This window comes from Arachis ipaensis, chromosome B2 (assembly GCF_059453495.1).
Source record: "Arachis ipaensis isolate K30076 ecotype BB chromosome B2, ASM5945349v1, whole genome shotgun sequence".
In the NCBI taxonomy this organism is placed as follows: Eukaryota; Viridiplantae; Streptophyta; class Magnoliopsida; order Fabales; family Fabaceae; genus Arachis; species Arachis ipaensis.
Window position 1 is genome coordinate 94583178 of NC_142437.1, and position 21707 is coordinate 94604884.

At 39.6% G+C, this 21707-nt stretch overlaps 2 protein-coding genes and 1 pseudogene across 2 annotated transcripts; 1 reads left to right on the forward strand and 2 right to left on the reverse strand.

Annotated features, from left to right (window-relative positions):
* The first annotated feature begins 5764 nt into the window (after positions 1-5764).
* On the forward strand, positions 5765-6532 carry LOC110267855 (uncharacterized). Its single transcript, XM_088504490.1, has 4 exons — positions 5765-5796; positions 5888-5991; positions 6108-6183; positions 6295-6532. Exons 1-4 carry the CDS (start codon positions 5765-5767, stop codon positions 6530-6532), a joined length of 450 nt encoding a protein of 149 aa, XP_088360616.1.
* A 729-nt stretch (positions 6533-7261) lies between these two features.
* On the reverse strand, positions 7262-8188 carry LOC148574889 (protein FAR1-RELATED SEQUENCE 9-like). The gene is made up of 2 exons (XM_088505979.1): positions 7445-8188; positions 7262-7375 (listed from the first exon to the last, which is right to left on the reverse strand). Exons 1-2 carry the CDS (start codon positions 8186-8188, stop codon positions 7262-7264), a joined length of 858 nt encoding a protein of 285 aa, XP_088362105.1.
* A 738-nt stretch (positions 8189-8926) lies between these two features.
* On the reverse strand, positions 8927-9347 carry LOC148574890 (protein FAR1-RELATED SEQUENCE 6 pseudogene; annotated as a pseudogene).
* Positions 9348-21707: the final 12360 nt, after the last annotated feature.

A 21707-nucleotide genomic window follows, 5' to 3' on the forward strand; every position in this document is an offset into this window, starting at 1 on the left:
GGCTAGTGAAACTAGGCCAAGATGACTTGTCATCATAATCACGGTTGCATGTTTGATTGTAGAAAGATCTTGTTGATGAAATGCGTGATTAGCCATGGTGAGATAGCAGTAGGAGCCAATTTTGTAGTTAGTTTAGGTTGTTGAAGTTCTTCATGATTTTTTTTAGCACGGGAAAGGTCGGAAAAGTTTGGAATCGTGTTTATATATGATTTAAGTTTGAAAATTTTTTGTCTTTTTCGGTGCTGACCATGTGCATGCAACGTGACGTATAATGGCTGACCATCGTTGAAAATTGGTTGATATTTGTTGGATGGTTACTTTAGTAGGATATTGGATGGTTAGTTTTGGCGAATTTTCTCAATTATGAACAATTTCTAATTCCTGCTATGTTGCTCTTGCCGCTGCAGCCAAATAGTTACCTGAACTAATTGTTATTGGTCTGTAATAAATTTAAAATTATTTTCATCTCAGGGCTGGACCGTTATGATTTTTAAACCCGGACGGAAAAATTACATTTGGGATAAAAAAATATTTGTGATGAATGATAGAAATTGACTCTACTGATTAGATGGTAGTGGTGTTCATGGATTAGTTACTTTTGTTTTAATTGATTTAATTGGGGATGTTTTTTTTTATTTTTAATTTTGTGTTTTCTTGCAGAGTAGTGAGTGTTCTTGTTTTTAAGATGGAGTGATTATTATTGTTACAAAGAGCAGTATTTTGGAGCTGTTATGTTTTAGCTTCATCTCCAGGCTTTCAAAAATTGGATCCCAATTTGTTAGATGTAACCCACTTTGATTATTTCTCCCTTTTTGTTCTTTATCTCGCTGATCTCTATCATTTTCTCTCTAGTTTCTAAATAAATAAAGTGGTGTGCCATATACTAGTCTTGTATCTAGATAATCCAGCAATAGAGAATCATTCATTAGTGTTTTGGATATTTTTCTTTTCTTTTTTAAGGTTTTGTGAATTGTGAGTGCTTTGGATAAAATGGTGTGCTTTTCTTTTTTTATTCCTATGATCATTTTGTCTACTGGAGCTCTTATTTATTTATTGATTTATTTTTTCATCTTCATTGGTCCTGTTTATTATAACAGTGTACGGAGCATATGTATAAGGCCTCCACATCATTTTCAAGATTTGTTTCTGCTTGTCTTTTTATCAGAAGAAACAATTATTTGTATCCATAAATTTTACTAATACTGATAAAAAAATATTCATAAAAAGATTAACATTATGTAATTTCAGAATTTTTTGTTGGTTTGGTTTTAGCAATTTGGAATGCCATTTACAAAATTTTAGTTTTCTTACACCATTAACAATAAATAAAATTAATGTGGCTCACCTTGTTACTCACTTTGGATGAACATTCATGTGTGATCTTATTACATGATGACTTTGGTAGAATTTTTTCTACGTGAATTCTATCAATTGTTGACCTTTATTTTTATAGAACAGGTTGAATGTTTAATATCAATTAGTCCATAAAATAATTGAGTGGTCGTCTTTGAATTTTTTATGTCACTATATATATTATCATACTATTATTTTTATTGTTAACTGCCTCCGGAATTGATTTTGAGACCATCTTGGATTGTTGCTGAGATTTTATTTAAGTAATTAGTACTTGCAATAATGCAGCTAGTTAAAAACAGCAACTACACCAGACTAAGCAAAAGACAAACCTATCTCTCAACCGGCCGAAGACAAAACCAGATGGGTAAAAAGGTATCCCATTGATTACATGAGTAAATGAACATATCTGGGTATTTTTTACTACCTTCTGCTGATCCATACTTGTTTTGCTCAACAGAAACTAGTCGAGACGCGCTGCTCACCTTGCTACACTAACAACTTATTTACCCACTTGGAACGACATAATGAGCAAGGTAAGTTGGCCGAGATTGAGGCCATTGGATTTGATTTCCTGCGCCGGGTACCTCAATGGCATGTGAAGCAGAGCATCATGCTCCAACTAGCAAGGGCCTATGATGTGGAGACAAATACTCTCAGGGTCGACGCCGGGGACATTCGCATTACTGCAGAACTTATCGGCAATCTATTCGGCATACCTTCTCAAGGTTAGTGTAAATTATGTAAGATGTAAAGCTTTTGCTGTGTGGTAATGCTTATTCCAATGTTGACACGTACTGATAGTGGTAAACTATTTTGTTTCGCGCAGGGGACCCAATTCCCGAACTGCAGAAAAAAAATGAATCGCATTTGGCAATTAAGAGACAATTTCAGAAGAAAACTACAACCCAACTGCGGGACTTTGTATTTGCTTGTCCAATGGAGAGAGAGCAATAGAGGATGACCTTTTTAGAAGGTACTTTATCATGGTTGTTTTGAAGATGTTTCTGAATCCCACAAGCCAGCAGACTATTTCTCTGTGGCATCTCCCTCCAATATTGGATGTCTCAAACCCTAGGAGGTTTCATTGGCCGTATCACATATTAAAGTGGCTGCGAGATGCGATAAGGAAATTCCAAGACGAGAACCGGGAAATATGTTGCGGGTGCATGTTCGTGTTGCTGGTAATGGCAATAAATTACTTAAATTTAAAACCAATGTACGGCTGTAGGTGTAATTCCTAAAATGTAAGATATTTCTGTATAGGTTTTGTACTTTCACCGATTAAAGCATGGTCCGTTGCATGCATGTCGAGTACCCGAGCCTTGGATTGTGGAATGGACCACTGATGAACTTGATAAAAAGGCCGACCATGTTATCTCACAGGTTCAAACGCTAATAAAGTATTTTTCATAATTTAGTTGAACAAAAATGCAATTGGCGGTTCACGTTGATTTTTTTCATCTCTATATTGCCCAATGTTGAACAGACAGGGCTGCATAGTCAACAATACAAGGAATTGGATAAAAAAGAAGAAACATTCCTCGAGTGAAGCAGTTAACGAGAGAGGACGGTGTAAAAGGGCCCGCAAGGACACTGACTAATCACCGTCTACCCAAGGGAAGACTACACCTCATCCAAGCTACAAGAAGGCGGAAAAGGTGATTTGCTTTCCTTATGATAGCTCATAAGCTTATTTAATTGGTTCCTTACTTGTGTGGTAGGATGGTTGATCCTTATCATAGATTTTGCGATTACAAAATTCTAAAGTTACTTCCTTATGTGGTTGCATGGCTTGTTTTGATACACGGTGGTTATAAATGAATGTTTGGCTGAGCTGAATTCAATGCTCGTGAATGATATTTACATGTTCTTATGTTGAAAGTTTGTTTGAATACAGTTGCTGTGTCTTATTTTTAATAAGGGTTAATTTGAGTTGATTTTGTTAATTAAATAGATGGATTTAGGATTCTCAAATTAGGTTATAATCTAAGCTGGATAGATAACTTATGATTTCTTTATTTGGATGGCTTCTTATGTATGAAACAGTTGCTTTTAGGGGCTGCCTAGTTGGTTGATTGTAGTTGAGGATGTTCACTGTAGTAGGGTTTATGATGTTCACTATAGTATGGCTTTAGATGGTTAATTTTGACAAACGATTGTCTGTTTGTTCTGTTTCCTTAGCGCATTAAGGCTCACGTTAGTTTTTTCCATTTATTTCGTGTCCATTGTTGAACACATAGGGTTGCCTAGTAAACAATGCAATGAAAGAGAATAAACATAAGAAACAGTCTTCGAGTAAAGCAGTTAACGAGAAAGCAGGGTGTAAGAGGCCTTGCAAGGACACTGACCAATCTCCGTCTATCCAAGGCAAGACTACATTTCAACCAAGCTATAAGGAGGCAGATAAGGTGATATGCCTTCTTTATGATAGCTCATGTTATAAATTGAATTGGATGTTCACTTCCTAATTTCTGATTCATTTTTGTTAATATTTTCATGCATCCTTCTTAATCTTTGGACATTCCTTCATTGGCTGGTGTGCAACATGCTGTGATGTGCATGTAGTTGTAAATTAGGATTACCTGCGTTATTATCATGTTTGTTTATTTTTACATTCAAATGACAATATCTATGATGAAGAGTTTCATTATTTTTTATGCAAATGACAATATACATGAATTTACCCCATAGGAATCCAAGACAGGCACGAGGAGAAAGTTGCCTGTCTGCAAAAGCCGTTCTAGACGCGGCACTAAAAAAGCTATTGCAAGAGAAAATTTAGCAGGAAGCAATGCTGCACCATTGGTAGTCCCAGATTCTGATGATGATGATGACGTGCCGCTTGCTAGAAGGATACGGTTATTCCAACAGCAGCCTCTGCCACATGATGTGAAACAAGCAGATCCCGTGTTCAAGGGCAATCATAATAGTCATCAAGAAGCAAACACTGACCTAAAAAATAGATCTCCACACACACCGCCAACAGCACTTGTACAGCTCAGTGACTATGATTTTGACCGGTTAGTGGTTTCTGGATTACCTTGCTGTATGCTTCTCTTCTTTATATTTCATACCCATGCCATGTGATTACCCGTCTAGCTAGGCATAACTTGTAATTTTAGTTAACTACATGTCGCATTCGTTTGCAGCGAGTTCGACATCTCGATCGTTCAGTGCCCTGAATTTGAGCAAGTACTCAATAGTGTTGAACAGGGGCGCGAAACAAATGCCATCATCATGCAGCCCCTACAAACGGTCTTGCCAAACAAATCAAGCTACCATACACTGAGTCCAGGGAGACCGAGCTTTTCACTCAGTTTAACTCAGTTTGAAAAGACTCCAACCCCTTCCCCGTTATATTCAATTCATCCAACCCTGAAAAAAATAAAGTTGGGGGGACTAAGGAGGAACAAATCAGAACATGGATAGTTAGCTCATCCTTGGACGAAGATCAAGATTTAGCTAAGTATGAAGGGCGGAACTACATGGTATTACAAAGGAAGGACTTCTGGACCTTGAAACCCCGCAGTTGGTTCAACAACTGCGTAAGTATATGAACTGAATCATGCGTTTTTTTCACTATCTTTATATCGGGGTTTAGCTTTCACTAGCTAAATAAATTGTGTAGGTAATTCAATCGGTGTGCTACTCTTTAAACGAAACCGACTCATCTAAATTCAAGCGAAATTTCTATTGCGTGTGTCCAGGCATATTGGTAATTACATTCTTCTCATTACAATTTGGAGAAGATTTTATCGGGATTCTTACTATGTTTGTAGGTTGGCAGGAATTCGTCACATGAAATGATAGCCTTGCTTCATTTATTGACGGTGTGAGACCAATTTATGATGGTCTTAGTCCAAGCTTTGGTGAGGATACTAGGTTCTTTGACAAGGCAGTAACAGCAAAGAGAAACTGGGTGAGTTGCTGTTTTGTTTTGAACTGTTTATATCCTCATTGAACCCGGTATTGGTTTATGCGGCTTGTTTATTATTTTACCACGATTTGTTTTCAATCCCTAACCCGGGCTTGTGATTCAACTAATAATTACATGGTTAAATCTGGAACGGGGGGTCACTGTGACCAATTTTTCTCATGGGTGTTTTTATTTCCATATTTTGGTATTGGGTTTTCCCATGTTATTATGTTAAATGACTTTAGCATACTATGCTGTTGGAATTAGGTTGTCATATAATTCGAGGATGTTTGGTTATTGAATGCTCGAGGGAGATCAATAAGTTTTTTTAGGGTTTTATTTTTGTTTACTCACGAGACAAACTCAGTCATATGTACTGTTTGCTGCAGTGGTTATTTCCTTATTGTTGGAGGGGCGATTGGTGGGTATATGCATTTGAAGTTAATGCGAAGCGCATAGTTATACTCGGCAGTTTGCATTATGCACCAGAAGATGACAAACGAGATAAACTCGATGCATATGTGGTAAGATACTGTACTTCTTTTATTCAATATACAGCTATGTTATTTAATTCAATAGGGTTTTGTTCCACTATGTTCATTCTATGGTTTTCAGGGGAGATTGTGTGAGGATATGGCAAGAATTGCTATTCCTGGATTCGTTCGGACTCCGTACGGCCCAGCTCGTTCCTATGCTAGGGTTCCAAAGCAACCGAACAAGTGAGATCAAAATATAACCCAAATTTGAGGCTTCTTTAGATTTCTTTCAATAATTGGGCGTAGTATGTTAAAAGTTTTCCTCATCCTAATAGCAAAAGTAATTTATTTTCCTGTAGCTTTGATTGTGGCATGTGCGTTATTAAGTTCATTGAAAGTTGGACAGAAGATCGTGAACTTTACGAATGGGACGAGGTTTGTTAAATAAACATTTTCGCAATTCTCATTATTCGTGCTGTAAAAATATCACTATAACAATTCTTAACATTAGATCGCCTGATAAATCTACGTACAGGATTCTCTCAGTTCATACAGGATGGAGTTGATGCTAGACATAATTTGTGGCCCACACAATGCATTGGTTCATCAGCTTGTTTCATTATTGAATGAAAGAGTTAAACCTGTTCGTCGCAATGCACCACGGAACAAGAAGAAGGATGTTAGTTCACCATACACTGCACCTAGCACACGGTCATTGATTGAATGTGCAGAGGGATTACCGAAGGGGGCAATGCGCAAATGGAGAAAGAAGTTGCTTACTTAGGATTAGTTACAATGAATTGAACTACCAAATTTTACTGAGTTTACTTACTGCTGACATGCTTAGGGATTTCTTTTTTGTCACATTAGAAAGACTTGATTCCAAGACATATTTTGTTTTTATACAGTACAATGATTTATTGGTTATGTTACCTAAACATTATCCATGTTTTTTTATATGTTAGAATCCCGGATTTATCAATTGTTTAGTAAAGTTTCCATATTTGTGCACGCTGAAATAGGTGACCAGTAACCATCCGCCAATATAGCTAAACTGAACATCCTATACCTTACTATAATGAACATCCAGTCTAACTAGGTCAAAATCAAAATATAACAACCAAGTGCTACACACACGAAAACTAACGGCTAACCATCCATGCTTAGAGTAAAAATGAACATCCACTTTAGTTCATTAAAAATACGTAAAAACAATGTCTATAACGAACAACTATGTACCGAAAAACTATACAGTAAAGCATGTAGAAATCAGGTACAACTTTATTAAACTATCTCGTAAATTACAGAATAACCATCAAATATACTCATTATGCATTAAGTCTACACGAAATAAAAATAGTAAAATGGTTCGTTCTAACAAATGGAAAAATGGTTCTTGCAATTAATAACATGTGGACCTTTGCAACAGTTGCCTTAGAACCTTGAAACTAACGTGCATCCGTTAAACACAGAGATGGAAAAAATACACTATCACAACCTTGTCCAACTAATCCTACTTTTTGTTGAAGGAGATTAACAAAGACATGAAACCACCGGCTTGTTCGGGAACATTCAGGCCAGCAACAGCACCATAGTTTATATCTTGAAATGCGTGCAGACGAACCACCTGCCCAAAAAAAAAAAGAAAAAGTCCAACAGTTATATTCTAGGATAGTAGTATACCAAATAAACGTACAAAGTTGAGATTAAGCCAAACATCTACCGGGGATGAATTCTTTTGTTTTCTCCGTCTTGAATTCTTGATGGACTTCTCAAGGGCAGCGCCGAGCCTCTTACTCTTTGGCCTGCCCTTTGTGGTGACCTTCGATGGGCCTTGGATGTCATCAACACTGACATCGTTCGAACTCTGTGAGCCAATGTTGGTCTGGGTCTCTGACACGCTCTCGCACCTCTTTTTGGCACGGTGTGCAGCCAATTTGGTCCTTGTTTCTTCCAAAGCAACATACAGCAATGCTATTTCGTCATCGTCACCGACGAACTCTTGAGCAACATTATAGAAGTTTGCACACAGTCCCCTGAATATAACATGACTCTCATCCGACCGACTGACATCATGGCTACTTTTGATATACGTATGCTTGCGCTTTATCTTCTTGCTCCATCGAGGAAGAACATAACAGGAAGGTACTTTGTACACTTTATATGAATGGAAAACTTCAAGGCAGTGACAGAACAACACACTTAAACTCTCAAAAAGATTGCACGCACAATGAAGCTCCAGTGTGGAACGGTCAAAGTGAACATCGTACGGAACGCATGGAATAGTATCGTTGACTAGTTTCTCCTCTTCCACCTTCACGCAGACCAATGGACCCTGTTCATGAACTGCAGAAACTCTGTAGTTAGCCTTCTTCACAAACTCAGTTTGAACATCCCTAAAAATGCTCATGGTATAATCTTGCTGAAACTGCTTCTTCATAGGCGAGGTCGTTGCATAAGGGATTACCCCCCTCGAGTTTGCAGCATCATTCTCCAGTTCCCCCTACTCCTTGACTCCAAGCACATTGTCATATTCGTGAACAAATTGAACCAAGCTAGTTTTACTGTGTAAGTATCCACCGTAGAATGCGTGCATGCTCTCACTCCTTTGCGTACTCCGCATTGCTGCCCAAAATTCACCCTTGAAGTATATTGGGACCCACATGCGTCGGTCATCATACAGATCTACAAGAAATAAATAATCCCAAATTAAGCATAGAAAGCTTACACCAAACATATTACTACACCTGAGAAATGACCATCCACAATCACTGATATATTAAACATCCAAATGTATACTATAATGAACATCCATATAATTGTAAATATTACTACACCTGAAAAATGACCATCCACAATCACTGATATATTAAACATCCAAATGCATACTATAATGAATATCCAACTAATTGCAATTAAAGCGTGTGAAGTAATCGTACAGTAACAAACCTGACAGCCATGTGTTGTTATGTAAGTTGTACTCATCTATAAAATCAGCCCAGTTATCTTCAAATGACTCCTCGGTCCGAGAGTTCCACACAATGTCGTTTAGGTCACCATACAAAGATCCGTGCCAGCGGTAACCCCCAAGCTTGGAAGGTAACTTATTCATAATATGCCAGATGCACCACCAGTGGCGTGTGTTGGGTAAAGTATTTTTGATCACACGATAAATGGATCAACATTGATCGGTTATGATACACTGTGGAGCAGTTCCCATGCACTTCAACCATTGGCTAAAAACCCACTCATAACTTGCGATTTCCTCATTCCCCAACAAAGCACAACCGAGGAGGGTCGACTTACCATGGTGGTCGACCCCAACGAACGACACAAACGGTAATCCATGCCTACAAAAAAAAACCAACCAGAAGTAAGAAATGCCAATCACGATCAAATAGCGATTTATCAAGAAAAGGAAAAAACACCAACTTAACTACTACGTACCTATTTGTACTGTATGTGCTATCCACTGACACAACGTCTCCATAGTATTCATACGACGCCCTACACCTTGCATCAACCCATACTGCACTCTTAAATTTACACTCCTCGTCCAACTTCACCGCGTAAAAGAAGTTCGGATTGATGTCCTTCATTCTCATGAAGTATCTCATCATCTCCCTGACATCCGGATTCACGTTGCTAGTTCGGAGCCTTGCTGTTATATAGTTTCTTAAATCCTTCTCAGAGAATCCCAAGTTAGAGGGGCCACCAGCCTCATTTGACAAAGCAAGGAATGTCTTATTTAGTCAAATCCCAGCCTCATCGTTATCCTCGATCACGTACTTCGCATGCATGGTCAGCTTCCTATACTCATGGTAGTGAACTGCCTTTCTCGGTGAACAGGGGTGTGAGTGCGTCAAGTCAACCTTGAACAAAACCCAGTCTTGCACGTCTTTATCAAACTTTACATATATCCTTGCCTTGCACCCAGCAGCTGAAATCATATTCTTCCGCATTGGTGCTTTAACACGAGACTCGTGGATCCCGTCGCGATTACAGTGTATAGCTTGGTTAACGGGAGCCTTTGTGATCTTGTCAAATGTAGTCGTCCTTATCTTAGTTGCAAATCCAGCTTTCTTTGCATAGGTAACATAAAAGTCATGAGCCATCTGTAACTGAGCAAACCGCATTCCAACTCTTGGTATCTCGTCTTCTTGTAGGAAACCATGATCTAGTAACTGTATTTTATATTAATCCAAAAGAAAAATTAATTACCATTAGTTATCAAATCAAACATCAACATTATGACTACACAAAAGTAAGCTAGACTCCAATACCTCATCACCAAGCTCCATCTCTTCACTTCCAACATTCGTAACATCCGACAACTGCGTGGCCTATAGTTCAAAAACAAACAGAGTACCAAAAAAATTAAATAAAATTATTTCCTTATCAAAACTCATTTAAATAAAATCTCTAAAACAATCACCGAAAACACATCAACTGCTACAAATTAATAAAAAATATTTAATTATTTTTTCATTTCATGTATTATTTAATTAATTTCCACCCTTTAGTTGTTTTTTTTATTCATTCAATAGAAATCATGTAGACTTATTTATTCCATTTTGGCTATTATTTAAGGGCCTTACTCACCCTTTAGTGGCTTCTTTTTTCACTTCATGAACAAAATTCTTTTCATGTATCTTTACATATATACACTCTGTTCTTTAGATGCACGAAGAACATGAGCACACCATTCATTATAAACCACTGAAATAACTTCATAATTGGTTAATCTATGCAAATGTAGGATACACATAACCATATAATCCCATAAGCATGAAAAATAATAAAATAATATGCAAGAAGCATATAATCATATAACTAAAAAATATGCAGTGAGCATATAAGCATACCATTACATGATTAAAACACTCATATAAGCATTCCATGGTTAGCATGTTGTAAATACAAGTAGCTTTCACTTCAATTCAGTAAACAAATTCAGCCACTGCATCACCCTATGGTTATCTATTTTACATACTTGCATGATCATCATGTAGGGATAATATACGCACATAAGTCAATAATAGGATGATTAGCAAATAAAGATGCCATTTAACATGAAGACAAATACATTCATATACAAAAACATGTAAGAAAATATGCTTCCTGGATATAATCATATAAGCATGAAATGATTAATTAATTTCAGCTAATCCTCAATGCATATAATCATACCATTAAATATAAAACAAACATAAATATAGTTGCATCTCAACTCATCGATTACAATTGCATGTTTCAATAAACATACAATTAAAGAACTCATTTACATTTTGTGACTAAACATAAAAATTAAACGCAAAATAAACATCCATGGCAGAATTTGAGGATCCTAATTGCTCACCTTGTTCGACTTGTGACCGTGGCCTGCGACATCGCTAGCTAAGTATTCTTGTTCGTATGATAAATTTTCTGAAACGTCAGAGGCTACACAAACTAACGGTTCAGCTATATCTACCTCCATTAATGAATTTCGGGTAGGTGATGTGCATAAAGGAGGACCCTCGCTTGAAACACGTTCTTCTTGCGATTCTGCCATTTTGAAGGAGTCAAAACCGGCTGCGTTCTATGTGGACGAGAGGGCGGCACTGGTTGAGTAATTGTTATTGGCGGTGGACTGTTCGATCGTAGATGAAGGAGGAAACCGATCAACAGGAGGCAGTGCTGGGGAGTGGACTACTCTGGGAGGTGGAAAGATACGCATTGGGCAGCCGTGTGATCATGGAGGAGATGACACGGGGAGATTCTCGTTTTAACCTAATTAGTTGATTTGAATCTATAATTAAGAGTAATACTAAATGGTTTCAAAATTTAAATTAGAAATAATACAAAATTAATTAATAACCCATGATTTATTTTTAATTTCAATTAAATCCCATTGTATGCATTGTACAATAAGCCTATTGTTTCCTCATACTTTCCCATATACTAATTCATGACAAATATCATATACTTATCATACAAAGACATATAACAATCAGGTAACAAAGACATATAATGAGTCATTAACCAATCATATAGCAAGTGTTATTTTTTTTAACTAAGAAGTTCTTTTGCAATATACGTTCTTGATTTGTTGTTATATAAAAAGAAAATAAAAGAAATGTGCGGTTGCAAAGGCTTATATACATTAAAATTGAGAGTGAAATTGTGTTCCAGCTGTATTTGTAGAGCCACTATGTGGTTGGGGTGGTTAGATTGAAGAGCATAATGGGGTTTTGGATTGATAGTGCATTATTGTGGCACCTTTTCTCGTTGCTCTCCAATTTCTTTATGTATGTGTGGGGGTTTCAACCCTTTGTTTGCTCCTATTTATGGGGAAGCTGAGAGTGACATTCATAATAATGGGTATATATGACAGACTCACACGGCTTGCGTGTGTCATGGGTCATGCAAATAGCCTCCATTCTCCACTATTTCATCACTCATTCTGTTAAATAAATGTTGCCACCTGATCATATCTCACCTTTCATTTCACAATATTTCACCTCTTCTCATTTACTACTATTTGGTCTTGCTATGTGTATAGTGAAAAATCATGCATATCAAATGTAGTAGTGGGGTTGAGAAAAGGCTTTGATTTGATTTTAGGATATGAGATTTTTTTTTCAATTCATTATTTATAGGGTTTATTTTTAATAATTTTAATAAAATTAAAAGATGTGTTATATAGATAAACACTACAACATTTTGGGTCTATGGCCATGGTTTTTTTGTCATGGTAAAAAACCGTAACCATAGACCCTCTATGGTCACGGTTTTTACAAAAAGGGTAACCATAGAGTACCTATGGTCACAGTTTTTTAGAAAAGGTGGCTTAAAAGGGTCTATGGTCACGGTTTTGGGGGTGACCTAAAGAGGTCTATGGTCACAATTTTTTACAGTGACCAAAAAGGGTCTATGATCACGATTTTTCAAAAAATGGTGACCTAAAAGGGTCTATGGTCATGGTTTTAGGGGGTGACCTAAAATGGTCTATGGTCACGGTTTTGGGTGGTGGCCTAAAAGGATCTATGGTCACGGTTTTGGGAGTAACCTAAACGGATCTATGGTCACGGTTTTTTACAGTGACCAAAAAGGGTCTATAGTCACAGTTTTTCAAAAAACGATGACCTAAAAGGGTCTATGGTCACGGTTTTGGGGGTGACCTAAAGGGATCTATGGTCACAGTTTTGGGAGCTGGCCTAAAAAGGTCTATGGTCACAGTTTTTGGAAAGGGTGACCTAAAAGGTTCTATGGTCAGGGTTTTGGAAAGTAACCTAAAGGTATCTATGGTCACGGTTTTGGGTGGTGACCTAAAAGAACCTATGGTCACAGTTTTTTAAAAAAGAGTGACCATAGAGTATCTATGGTCACGGTTATTAGGGGTGGTCTAAGACGGTCTATGGTCACGGTTTTTTTTAAGTTAAATTCATTTTTTTATTTTTTAATTATCCCTCCCCAAACGCAGTCGTTTCCCCCTCCCTCCCAGCAAAATCCCCATTCCCTCCTAATGATAACTTAGAAAAAAAAAGAACCCTAGCTTGCGCTGTTTCCCATCCTCCCAGCCCCCACCATTGCTGAGCTGAACTGAGTCTCTCTTCACTGTGTTGTTTCCCTTCCTCCCAGCCCCTACTATCGTCGTTTTCCTTCGTCCTAGCCCCCACCATCGCCATCGCCGAGCTTAAGTTAGTCTCTCTTCACTGTGCTATTTCCGTTCCTCCCAGCCCCCACCATCGTCGAAGGCAGAAACCCCACCATCACCGAGATCAACTCAGTCTCTCATCAGTGCGTCGTTTCCCTTCCTCATAGCCCCACCATCACCGAAGGCAGAAACCCTACCATCGCCAAGCTCCTCTGGGTAACTCTGTCTCACCGCGAGCTTCCTGTCACCGCGAGCTCACCAGCAGAAGCATTGTTATTCGAAGCAAAATACCCTGCTCAGTCTTATTCCAAGAGCAAGTCTGATTATGTGAGGACAACTATGTTCTGGTAACATTCAATCACACTTACACACTCCTTGATTGATTCAGGCCATCAATTTTATATATACTTGTTTAGAAATGGTCATTCATAATCACAATATAGTGCCTTTTGATCTTGGACTTTGATGATGCTTCTGCTTGTACTTTGGAAACTTGGAAAAAATGGAGCTGAATTGGGAAAAAGGGAAAAATGAAGAATGAAGGAAAATATTTTTTATTCTTTTTTAAGTTAATTTTTCAAGTGATGAAATTTATTAAAGTTGAGTGGAATTAGAACTAGGGGTTTAAAAGTAGATATTTTTGTATTTTCTTTGAGGTTTGAGTTTGGGAGGATGAACTTTTTCTGCCTAATTGAAACTCTCTTTAGCTGATGAAAAAAAATTGTTGTTGCCAATTTAGTTGTTGTTGCTTATGTATTTTTCGTTTAGTTTGGATTCAGAAATTGGATTGAATTTGTAGGTTTAGTAATTTGTAAGTAGATTGAATTGAATTGAATTACCTCCTGTAATATGTAATATAAATTGCCTTTTGATCTTGGACTTTGATGATGCTTCTGCTTGTGCTTTGGAAACTTGCAAAAAATGGAGCTGATTTGGAAAAAGGAAAAAATGAAGAATGAAAAAAAAAAGATTTTTTTTCTTTTTTAAGTTAATTTTTCAAGTGATGAAATTTATTAAAGTTGAGTGAAATTATTTTTTCCTGGGGGTTTAAAAGTAGATATTTTGGTATTTGCTTTGAGGTTTGAGTTTGGGAGGATGAACTTTTGCTGCCTAATTGAAACCTCTTGAGCTGACAAAAAAAATTGTTATTGGCAATTTAGTTGTTGTTGCTGATGTATTTTCCATTTAGTTTGGATTCAGAAATTGGATTGAATTTGTAGGTTTAGTTTGGCTGATGTATATATTATAAGGCTGTTCATATCATAGGTTGACCAAAAGAGAGGACCCTAATAAGCAGCTGCTGCTGCGGTGAGAAGAAGAAGAATTCAAAAGGATAATTCTTTAGACATGCATATGCCAGTGCTTTTGTGGACCATTCTAAATTAAATAAAAATAACATAGCAACATGATCCATCATTCATCATCTTCATTATTATATATCTCTTTCAATTTATATCCAATTTACTTTTATTTAATTTCTGAACACATGCTTATATATTTGTCTCTAGGTGACTTTTTCTAATGAATATATTATACACACACATATGTTGTACATGTTAATGTTAATCCTTCAAGTTTAATGATTCTATGGGATACTATGAGTTAGAAATCAAAATGAGTGTTTGATGTGTGAGGTGTTCACTTTTCTGTTGAAAAAAAGGAAGAGGCACGAGTTATAGGATTTGAGTGAGAGTATCTAGCAAAAAGCCTGAGTGACTTGTAATCTATCTTGCCAAATTTGTAATCTAAACTTGATTAGTGAAAATCTAATCCCACCATTTTTTGTGTTGGGGACAGCTGGATATAGATTCATATTGAACTAGGATATATTGCCTGGGTAACACTTCTACCTTAGTGTTCATACCCTGAGTCGAGCTATGCAATCTGAGTTGGACGAAGACCAGAACGACCGACCTCTTATAAGGTTGGATCGTCACCGACCTCTTCCTAAAGAGCTCGGCCAAATCACCATAGAGGCCCAAAGCAGAGGACCACAGCCCACCTGAAGGCAGCTGAAAGATAAGTCACCTCACCCACAAAAAGATAAGATAAGATAACAAACTTATCTCAAGAAAGGTCACTCTCCACTACTATAAATACACTGGAGCACCTAGGTATAACTCATACTTTGATTCTACACAAAAACCTGCCTAAAGCCCGTGCTAACTTAAGCATCGGAGTCTCTTGCAAGTACCACCACTCACCGGTGACCAAGGATCAGCAACATCTCAAGATCTAACAAGTCAGACCCGACAGCTCCGATCACACCCGAAGATCTCATCCAAGATCGACCTTCAGTTTTAGGTAACTCTCAGAATATTGGCACCGTTGCCGGAGAACCTGAAAGTCATCCCACCAACATGGCAGACAACCCTGACAATGATCATAACTCCGGTTTGGAAGAAAGAATGCTACATAAGAACACGAATATTGCATCAAAGGAAACACCTCAACCCAAGGGAGACAGGCAAACCGCAAACACAGAGATCTTAGATGCAATCCGTGAACAGCAAGATCGCCTTAAACAGCTCGAACAGGAAGCTGAATGGCAGCGAGAGGCCGAGAAAGACCTCCGGGGAGAAACAAGATGACGTCAAGAGCTGGAGGACAAGCTCCTAAAACTCGAAGCCGACCTAAAAAATAAGACCACTCGATTCGGCCGCGATGATAGCCCCCACAAGGACCAAGACCCGTTTACAAAGGAGATCATAAAAGCTAAAGTTCCAAAGGACTTCAAAGCCCCTAACATGACCCTATACGACGGTACGTCTAATCCAAGCCATCGTCTCAGCAACTTCAGAAGTCGGATGTATTTTACGGATGCCTCAGATGCAATCCATTGTAAAGCCTTCCCGACTACTTTGACCAAGTCGGCAATAAAGTGGTTCGACGGCTTACCACCAAGGTCGATAACAAGCTTCAATGACCTCGCTAAGAAATTCTTAGTTAGATTCTCCATCCAGAAAGACAAAGTCAAGCATGCTCCAAGCCTCTTAGGGATTAAGCAAGGATATCGGGAAAACCTCTGTAGTTACATGGAGAGATTCAACAAAGCATGTCTGGACATACAAAATCTTCCAACAGAAGCAGCCATCATGGGTCTCATCAATGGCCTACGAGAAGGACCCTTTAGTCACTCCATATCCAAAAAGCATCCAACATCTCAACGAGGTTCAAGAATGAGTGGAAAAATACATTAATATGGAGGAGAACTCTCGATTAGGAGAAACCTCAAAGACTGGATTCCCCTACCCATCTTGGGACAAGGATAAAGAGTCCAGGAAGAAGGAAGACCAACCTACTGAGAAAACCAGAAAGTACCACAACTACATCCCTCTTCAAGTATCTCTTGTGGACGTTTACGGGGAGATATGTAACACTGAGAAGATCCCACTGCCTCACCCAATTAAACACAAGAGAGAAGGACGTCGGACGGAGTATTGTGAATATCACCGAATCTACGGGGATTCTACCAACGAGTGCCATGACCTGAAGAATGTCATAAAAAGATTGGCTCGAGAAGGAAGATTAGATCGGTTCTTAGCCAATAGAGTGGATGAACCAAAAAAGAGAAAAAGGGATAAAAAGGTGGGTTGAGCTGAATGTCCCCCTCACACCCCTGGGAGACATGTTCACATGATAAATGGAGGATTCGCAGGAGGAGGGATCTCTAAATCATCCTACAAAAGACACCTCAAAGAGGTATATCATGTCAGAGAGGGGGACAGGTCACCCAACCTCCCCACTATTACCTTCACTCAAGAGGACGCCGCAGGCATCATTCCGGGGCATGATGATCCTGTGGTCATTACCATCGTATTCGCCAATGCCAATCTCCACCGAACGTTGGTAGACCAAGGAAGCTCCACAGATATCCTATTCAAATCCGCCATCGACAAGCTCGGCCTACAAGAGAGAGAGCTCAGAGCTTATCCAAATAGCTTGTTCGGACTCGGAGACGCCCCAATCCAACCACTTGGGTACATCCCACTGCATACAACATTTGGGAAAGGAACACGGTCTAGAACATTAAGCATAGACTACATCATAGTCGACGTGAACTCTACATACAATGCCCTTATAGGTCCGAAAACGTTAAATCCGCTCGCCGCGGTGGTCTCCACTCCATATCTATGCATGAAGTTCCCAACTACAGAAGGAATCGCTACCATAAAGGTGGACCAAAAACTCGCGCGATGCTGTTACAATGAAAGTCTAAACATTAAAGGCGACTCCAGAGGAAAGGAAACAAATACTATAGAACTCGGGGAAATTTGAGCTCGCGAAGAATTCCACCCTCAGCCGGAAGGTGAGACCAAAGAAGTTCAAATTGGAGACACGCATGACAAAACAACAAACATAGGGGCGAATCTAAATAAAGACCTAAAGGAGCTGCCAACAAAGCTCCTAAAAGATAATTCCGACCTATTTGCATGGAAGGCCGCCGACATGCCCGGTATTGATCCCGGACTAATGTGTCATAAGTTAGCCGTATATCCTAGGCCTCGGCCAGTATAGTAGAAACATAGGAAGCTTGGTCCAGAGAGGTCACAAGCCGTAGAGGAGCAGGTACAGGCCTTGTTGGAGGCAGGATTCATAAGGGAGGTAAAATATCAATTGTGGCTAGCCAATGTAGTATTGGTCAAAAAGTCAAATGGGAAGTGATGGATGTGCACTGATTACACCGCCCTCAACAAAGCCTGCCCAAAAGATCCTTACCCACTCCCGAATATAGACACACTAGTCGACGCTTCATCCGGATACAAGTACCTCTCCTTCATGGATGCTTACTCGGGATACAACCAAATCCCGATGTATCAACCCGACCAAGAGAAAACCTCATTCCTAACCCCAAGAGCAAACTACTGCTATGTAGTCATGCCCTTCGGACTCAAGAATGCAAGGGCTACATATCAAAGATTGATGAACAAAGTGTTCTTCAATCACATTGGAAAGTTGATGGAGGTTTACATAGACGACATGCTGGTCAAGACACAAAAGGAGGAAACGTTGTTATCCGACCTCATTGAAGTATTCAACACCATAAGAAAGCATGGAATGAGACTTAACCCCACAAAGTGCACCTTCGCAGTAGAAGCTGGCAAATTCCTGGGGTTCATGCTCACTCAAAGGGGGATTGAAGCCAACCCGGATAAATGCCAGCCTATACTTAGCATGAAAAGCCCGACCTGTGTTATGGAGGTCCAGCAGCTCAACAGAAGACTAGCGGCTCTGTCTAGATTCCTTGCTGGATCGGCATTAAGATCTCTCCCTTTCTATGGAACACTAAGGAAAGGAAAGAGGTTCAAATAGACCACAGAATGTGAAAAAGCCTTCTAAGACTTCAAGTCATTCCTGGGGCGACCACCCATCCTAACCCGACCCAGGAAATGTGAAGAACTAATCCTATACCTCACCGAAGAAAGTCGGACAATAGCTTCAGCACTAGTCAGAGAAGACGAAAATGGGCAACATCCCATCTACTTCATCAGTAAGGCTCTAAAAGGGGCTGAACTAAACTATCAAAAGATAAAAAAGTTCGCCTATGCCCTTATACTCACTTCTCGACGACTCCGGCCATAATTTTAAACTCACACTATCAGAATACGAACCAATCAACCTATAAAAAATATTCTAAAAAAACAAACATAGCTGGAAGAATTCTATAATGGGAAGTCAAGTTGTCCGAGTTCGATCTCAAGTATGAAGCTCATACAGCCATCAAGTTCCAATATCTGGCTGACTTCGTTGCAGAATACACAGACACCCCAGACACCCCCATTGGCTGGAACCTCTACGTTGACGGTTCATCAAAGCCGGAAGTGGAGCCGGAGTAATCCTAGAAAGTAATCAAGGAACTCAACTTGAGCTTTCTTTAAAGTTTAAGTTTCCCGCCTCAAATAACCAAGCCGAGTATGAAGCCCTACTGGCAGGTTTGAAGCTGGCTAGGGAGGTTGGCGCTCAAAAGCTTACAATTTTCAGCGATTCACAAATAGTCACCTCGCAAATAGAAGGGAGCTACCAGGTCAAAGATCCCACCATGAAGAAATACCTAGACAAAACTAGGGAACAACTCAGACAATTTACGGGATATGAGGTCCGACATATACCCCGAGAACAAAATGCCTGAGCTGATGCACTTTTGAAATTATCCAGTACCAAACCAGGGGGCAATAATAGAAGCCTCATCCAGGAAACGCTGTAAAACCCATCAAACTCAGAGGAAGAGAAGATCCTAACCATAGCAGGTCTGAACCAAGGGTGGATGACTCCCATAGCCAACTATCTCAAGTTTGAAACACTCCCCCACAGATAAAAAGTAGGCAAAAAGGCTAGTACGAGAAGCGCAGTACTACACCATAGTGCACGACGTCCTATATAGGAGAGGGATCTATGCACCTCTCCTAAAGTGCGTCCCAACCTCCGCTCCGAGGGAAGTTCTTGAGGAAGTCCACAGTGGCATGTGTGGCAACCACCTCGGGGCACGAGCTCTTTCCAAAAAAGGTACTTCGAGCTGGTTTTTACTGGCCGACCTTGCAAAAGGAAGCAACAGAGTTCGTCAAAACATGCCCCCCATGTCAGAAGCATGCCAACTTTCACATTGCACCACCCGAAGAACTCACCTATGTCACTTTACCCTGGCCATTCGCAAAGTGGGGGCTCGACCTCCTCGAACCTTTCCCCCAAGGATCAGGACAAGTCAAGTTCCTCATTGTAGGAATAGACTATTTCACAAAATGGATCGAGGCTGAACCCTTAGCTACTGCCACCGCCCAAAGAAGTCGGAAGTTCTTATACAAAAACATTGTCACAAGGTTTGGGGTCCCATACCTATTACCACAGACAATGGCACTCAGTTCACCGACACGGGCTTCAAAAACCTGGTAACCGATTTGAAAATCAAGCACCAGTTCACTTCCGTAGAGCACCCACAAGCCAATGGATAGGCAGAAGCCGCCAACAAAGTCATGCTAGTCGGGTTAAAGCGGAGACTATAAGACGCCAAGGGAGCTTGGGCCGAAGAGCTCCCGCAAGTCCTATGGGCATACCAGACAACACCACACTCAACCACTGGAGAATCACCATTCCGACTTGCTTATGGAATGGAGGCAATGATTTCCGTTGAAGTAGTAGAAGGATCCCCTAGAGTAATCCTCTACAATGAAGACACTAACTCCCAAGCTAAAAGGGAAGAGCTAGACCTACTTCCAAATGTCCGAAAAAAATTTCGGATCAGAGAGGAAGCCTTAAAGCGTCGAATGGCTCTGAGGTATAATCGGAAGGTAATCCAGTAAAGCTTCGCCACCAATGATCTCATCTTAATCCGAAATGATATTGGAGCAGGTCGGTCAGGAGAAGGAAAGCTAGCTGCTAACTGGAAAGGGCCATACCAAGTTACAGAAGTACTAGGAAAAGGCTACTATAAGGTGTCCGACCTCGAGGGGCGAGAGTGATGAGCAGATATTTTATACGCTTTTTGGGGATAATTTCATATAGTTTTGAGTATGTTTTAGTTAGTTTTTAGTTTATTTCCAGTAGTTTTTAGGAAAAATTCATGTTTCTGGACTTTACTATGAGTTGTGTGTTTTTCTGTAATTTCAGGTATTTTTCTGGCTGAAATTGAAGGAGCTGAGCAAAAATCTGATTCAGGCTGAAAAAGGACTGCTGATGCTGTTGGATTCTGACCTCCCTGCACTCAAAGTGGATTTTCTGGAGCTACAGAACTCGAAATGGCGTGCTTCCAATTGCGTTGGAAAGTAGACATCCAGGGCTTTCCAGAAATATATAATAGTCCATACTTTGCACAAGAATTGACGACGTAAACTGGCGTTCAACGCCAGCCTTCTGCCCAAATCTGGCGTCCAGCGCCAGAAAAGGATCAAAAACTGAAGTTGAACGCCCAAACTGGCACAAAAACTGGCGTTCAACTCCACAAATGGCCTCTGCACGTGAATTGCTTAAAGTCTCAGCCCCAGCACACACCAAGTGGGCCCTAGCACACCAAGTGGGCCCCAGAAGTGGATCTCTGCATCATCCATCATAGTCCACTCATATTTTGTAACCCTAGGCTACTGGTTTAGTATTTAAACAACTTTTAGAGACTTATTTTGTATCTCATGACATTTCAGATCTAAACTTTGTATTCTCTGACGGCATGAGTCTCTAAACCCCATTGTTGGGGGTGAGGAGCTCTGCTGTGTCTCGATGAATTAATGCAAGTATTTCTGTTTTCCATTCAAACACGCTTGTTCCTATCTAAGATGTTCATTCGCGCTTAACTGTGATGAAGGTGATGATCTGTGACATTCATCACCTTCCT

Bases quoted from the DNA above. Each gene is read 5' to 3' on its own strand.
- LOC110267855 (XM_088504490.1), top strand. From the start codon at position 5,765: ATGACAAACGAGATAAACTCGATGCATATGTG. The intron at 5,797-5,887 runs GTAAGATACTGT...TATGGTTTTCAG, and splicing joins ATAAACTCGATGCATATGTG to GGGAGATTGTGTGAGGATAT. The intron at 5,992-6,107 runs GTGAGATCAAAA...ATTTTCCTGTAG, and splicing joins GTTCCAAAGCAACCGAACAA to CTTTGATTGTGGCATGTGCG.
- LOC148574889 (XM_088505979.1), bottom strand. From the start codon at position 8,188: ATGAAGAAGCAGTTTCAGCAAGATTATACCATGAGCATTTTTAGGGAT. The intron at 7,376-7,444 runs GTACGTTTATTT...TTTTTTGGGCAG, and splicing joins TTTGGCTTAATCTCAACTTT to GTGGTTCGTCTGCACGCATT.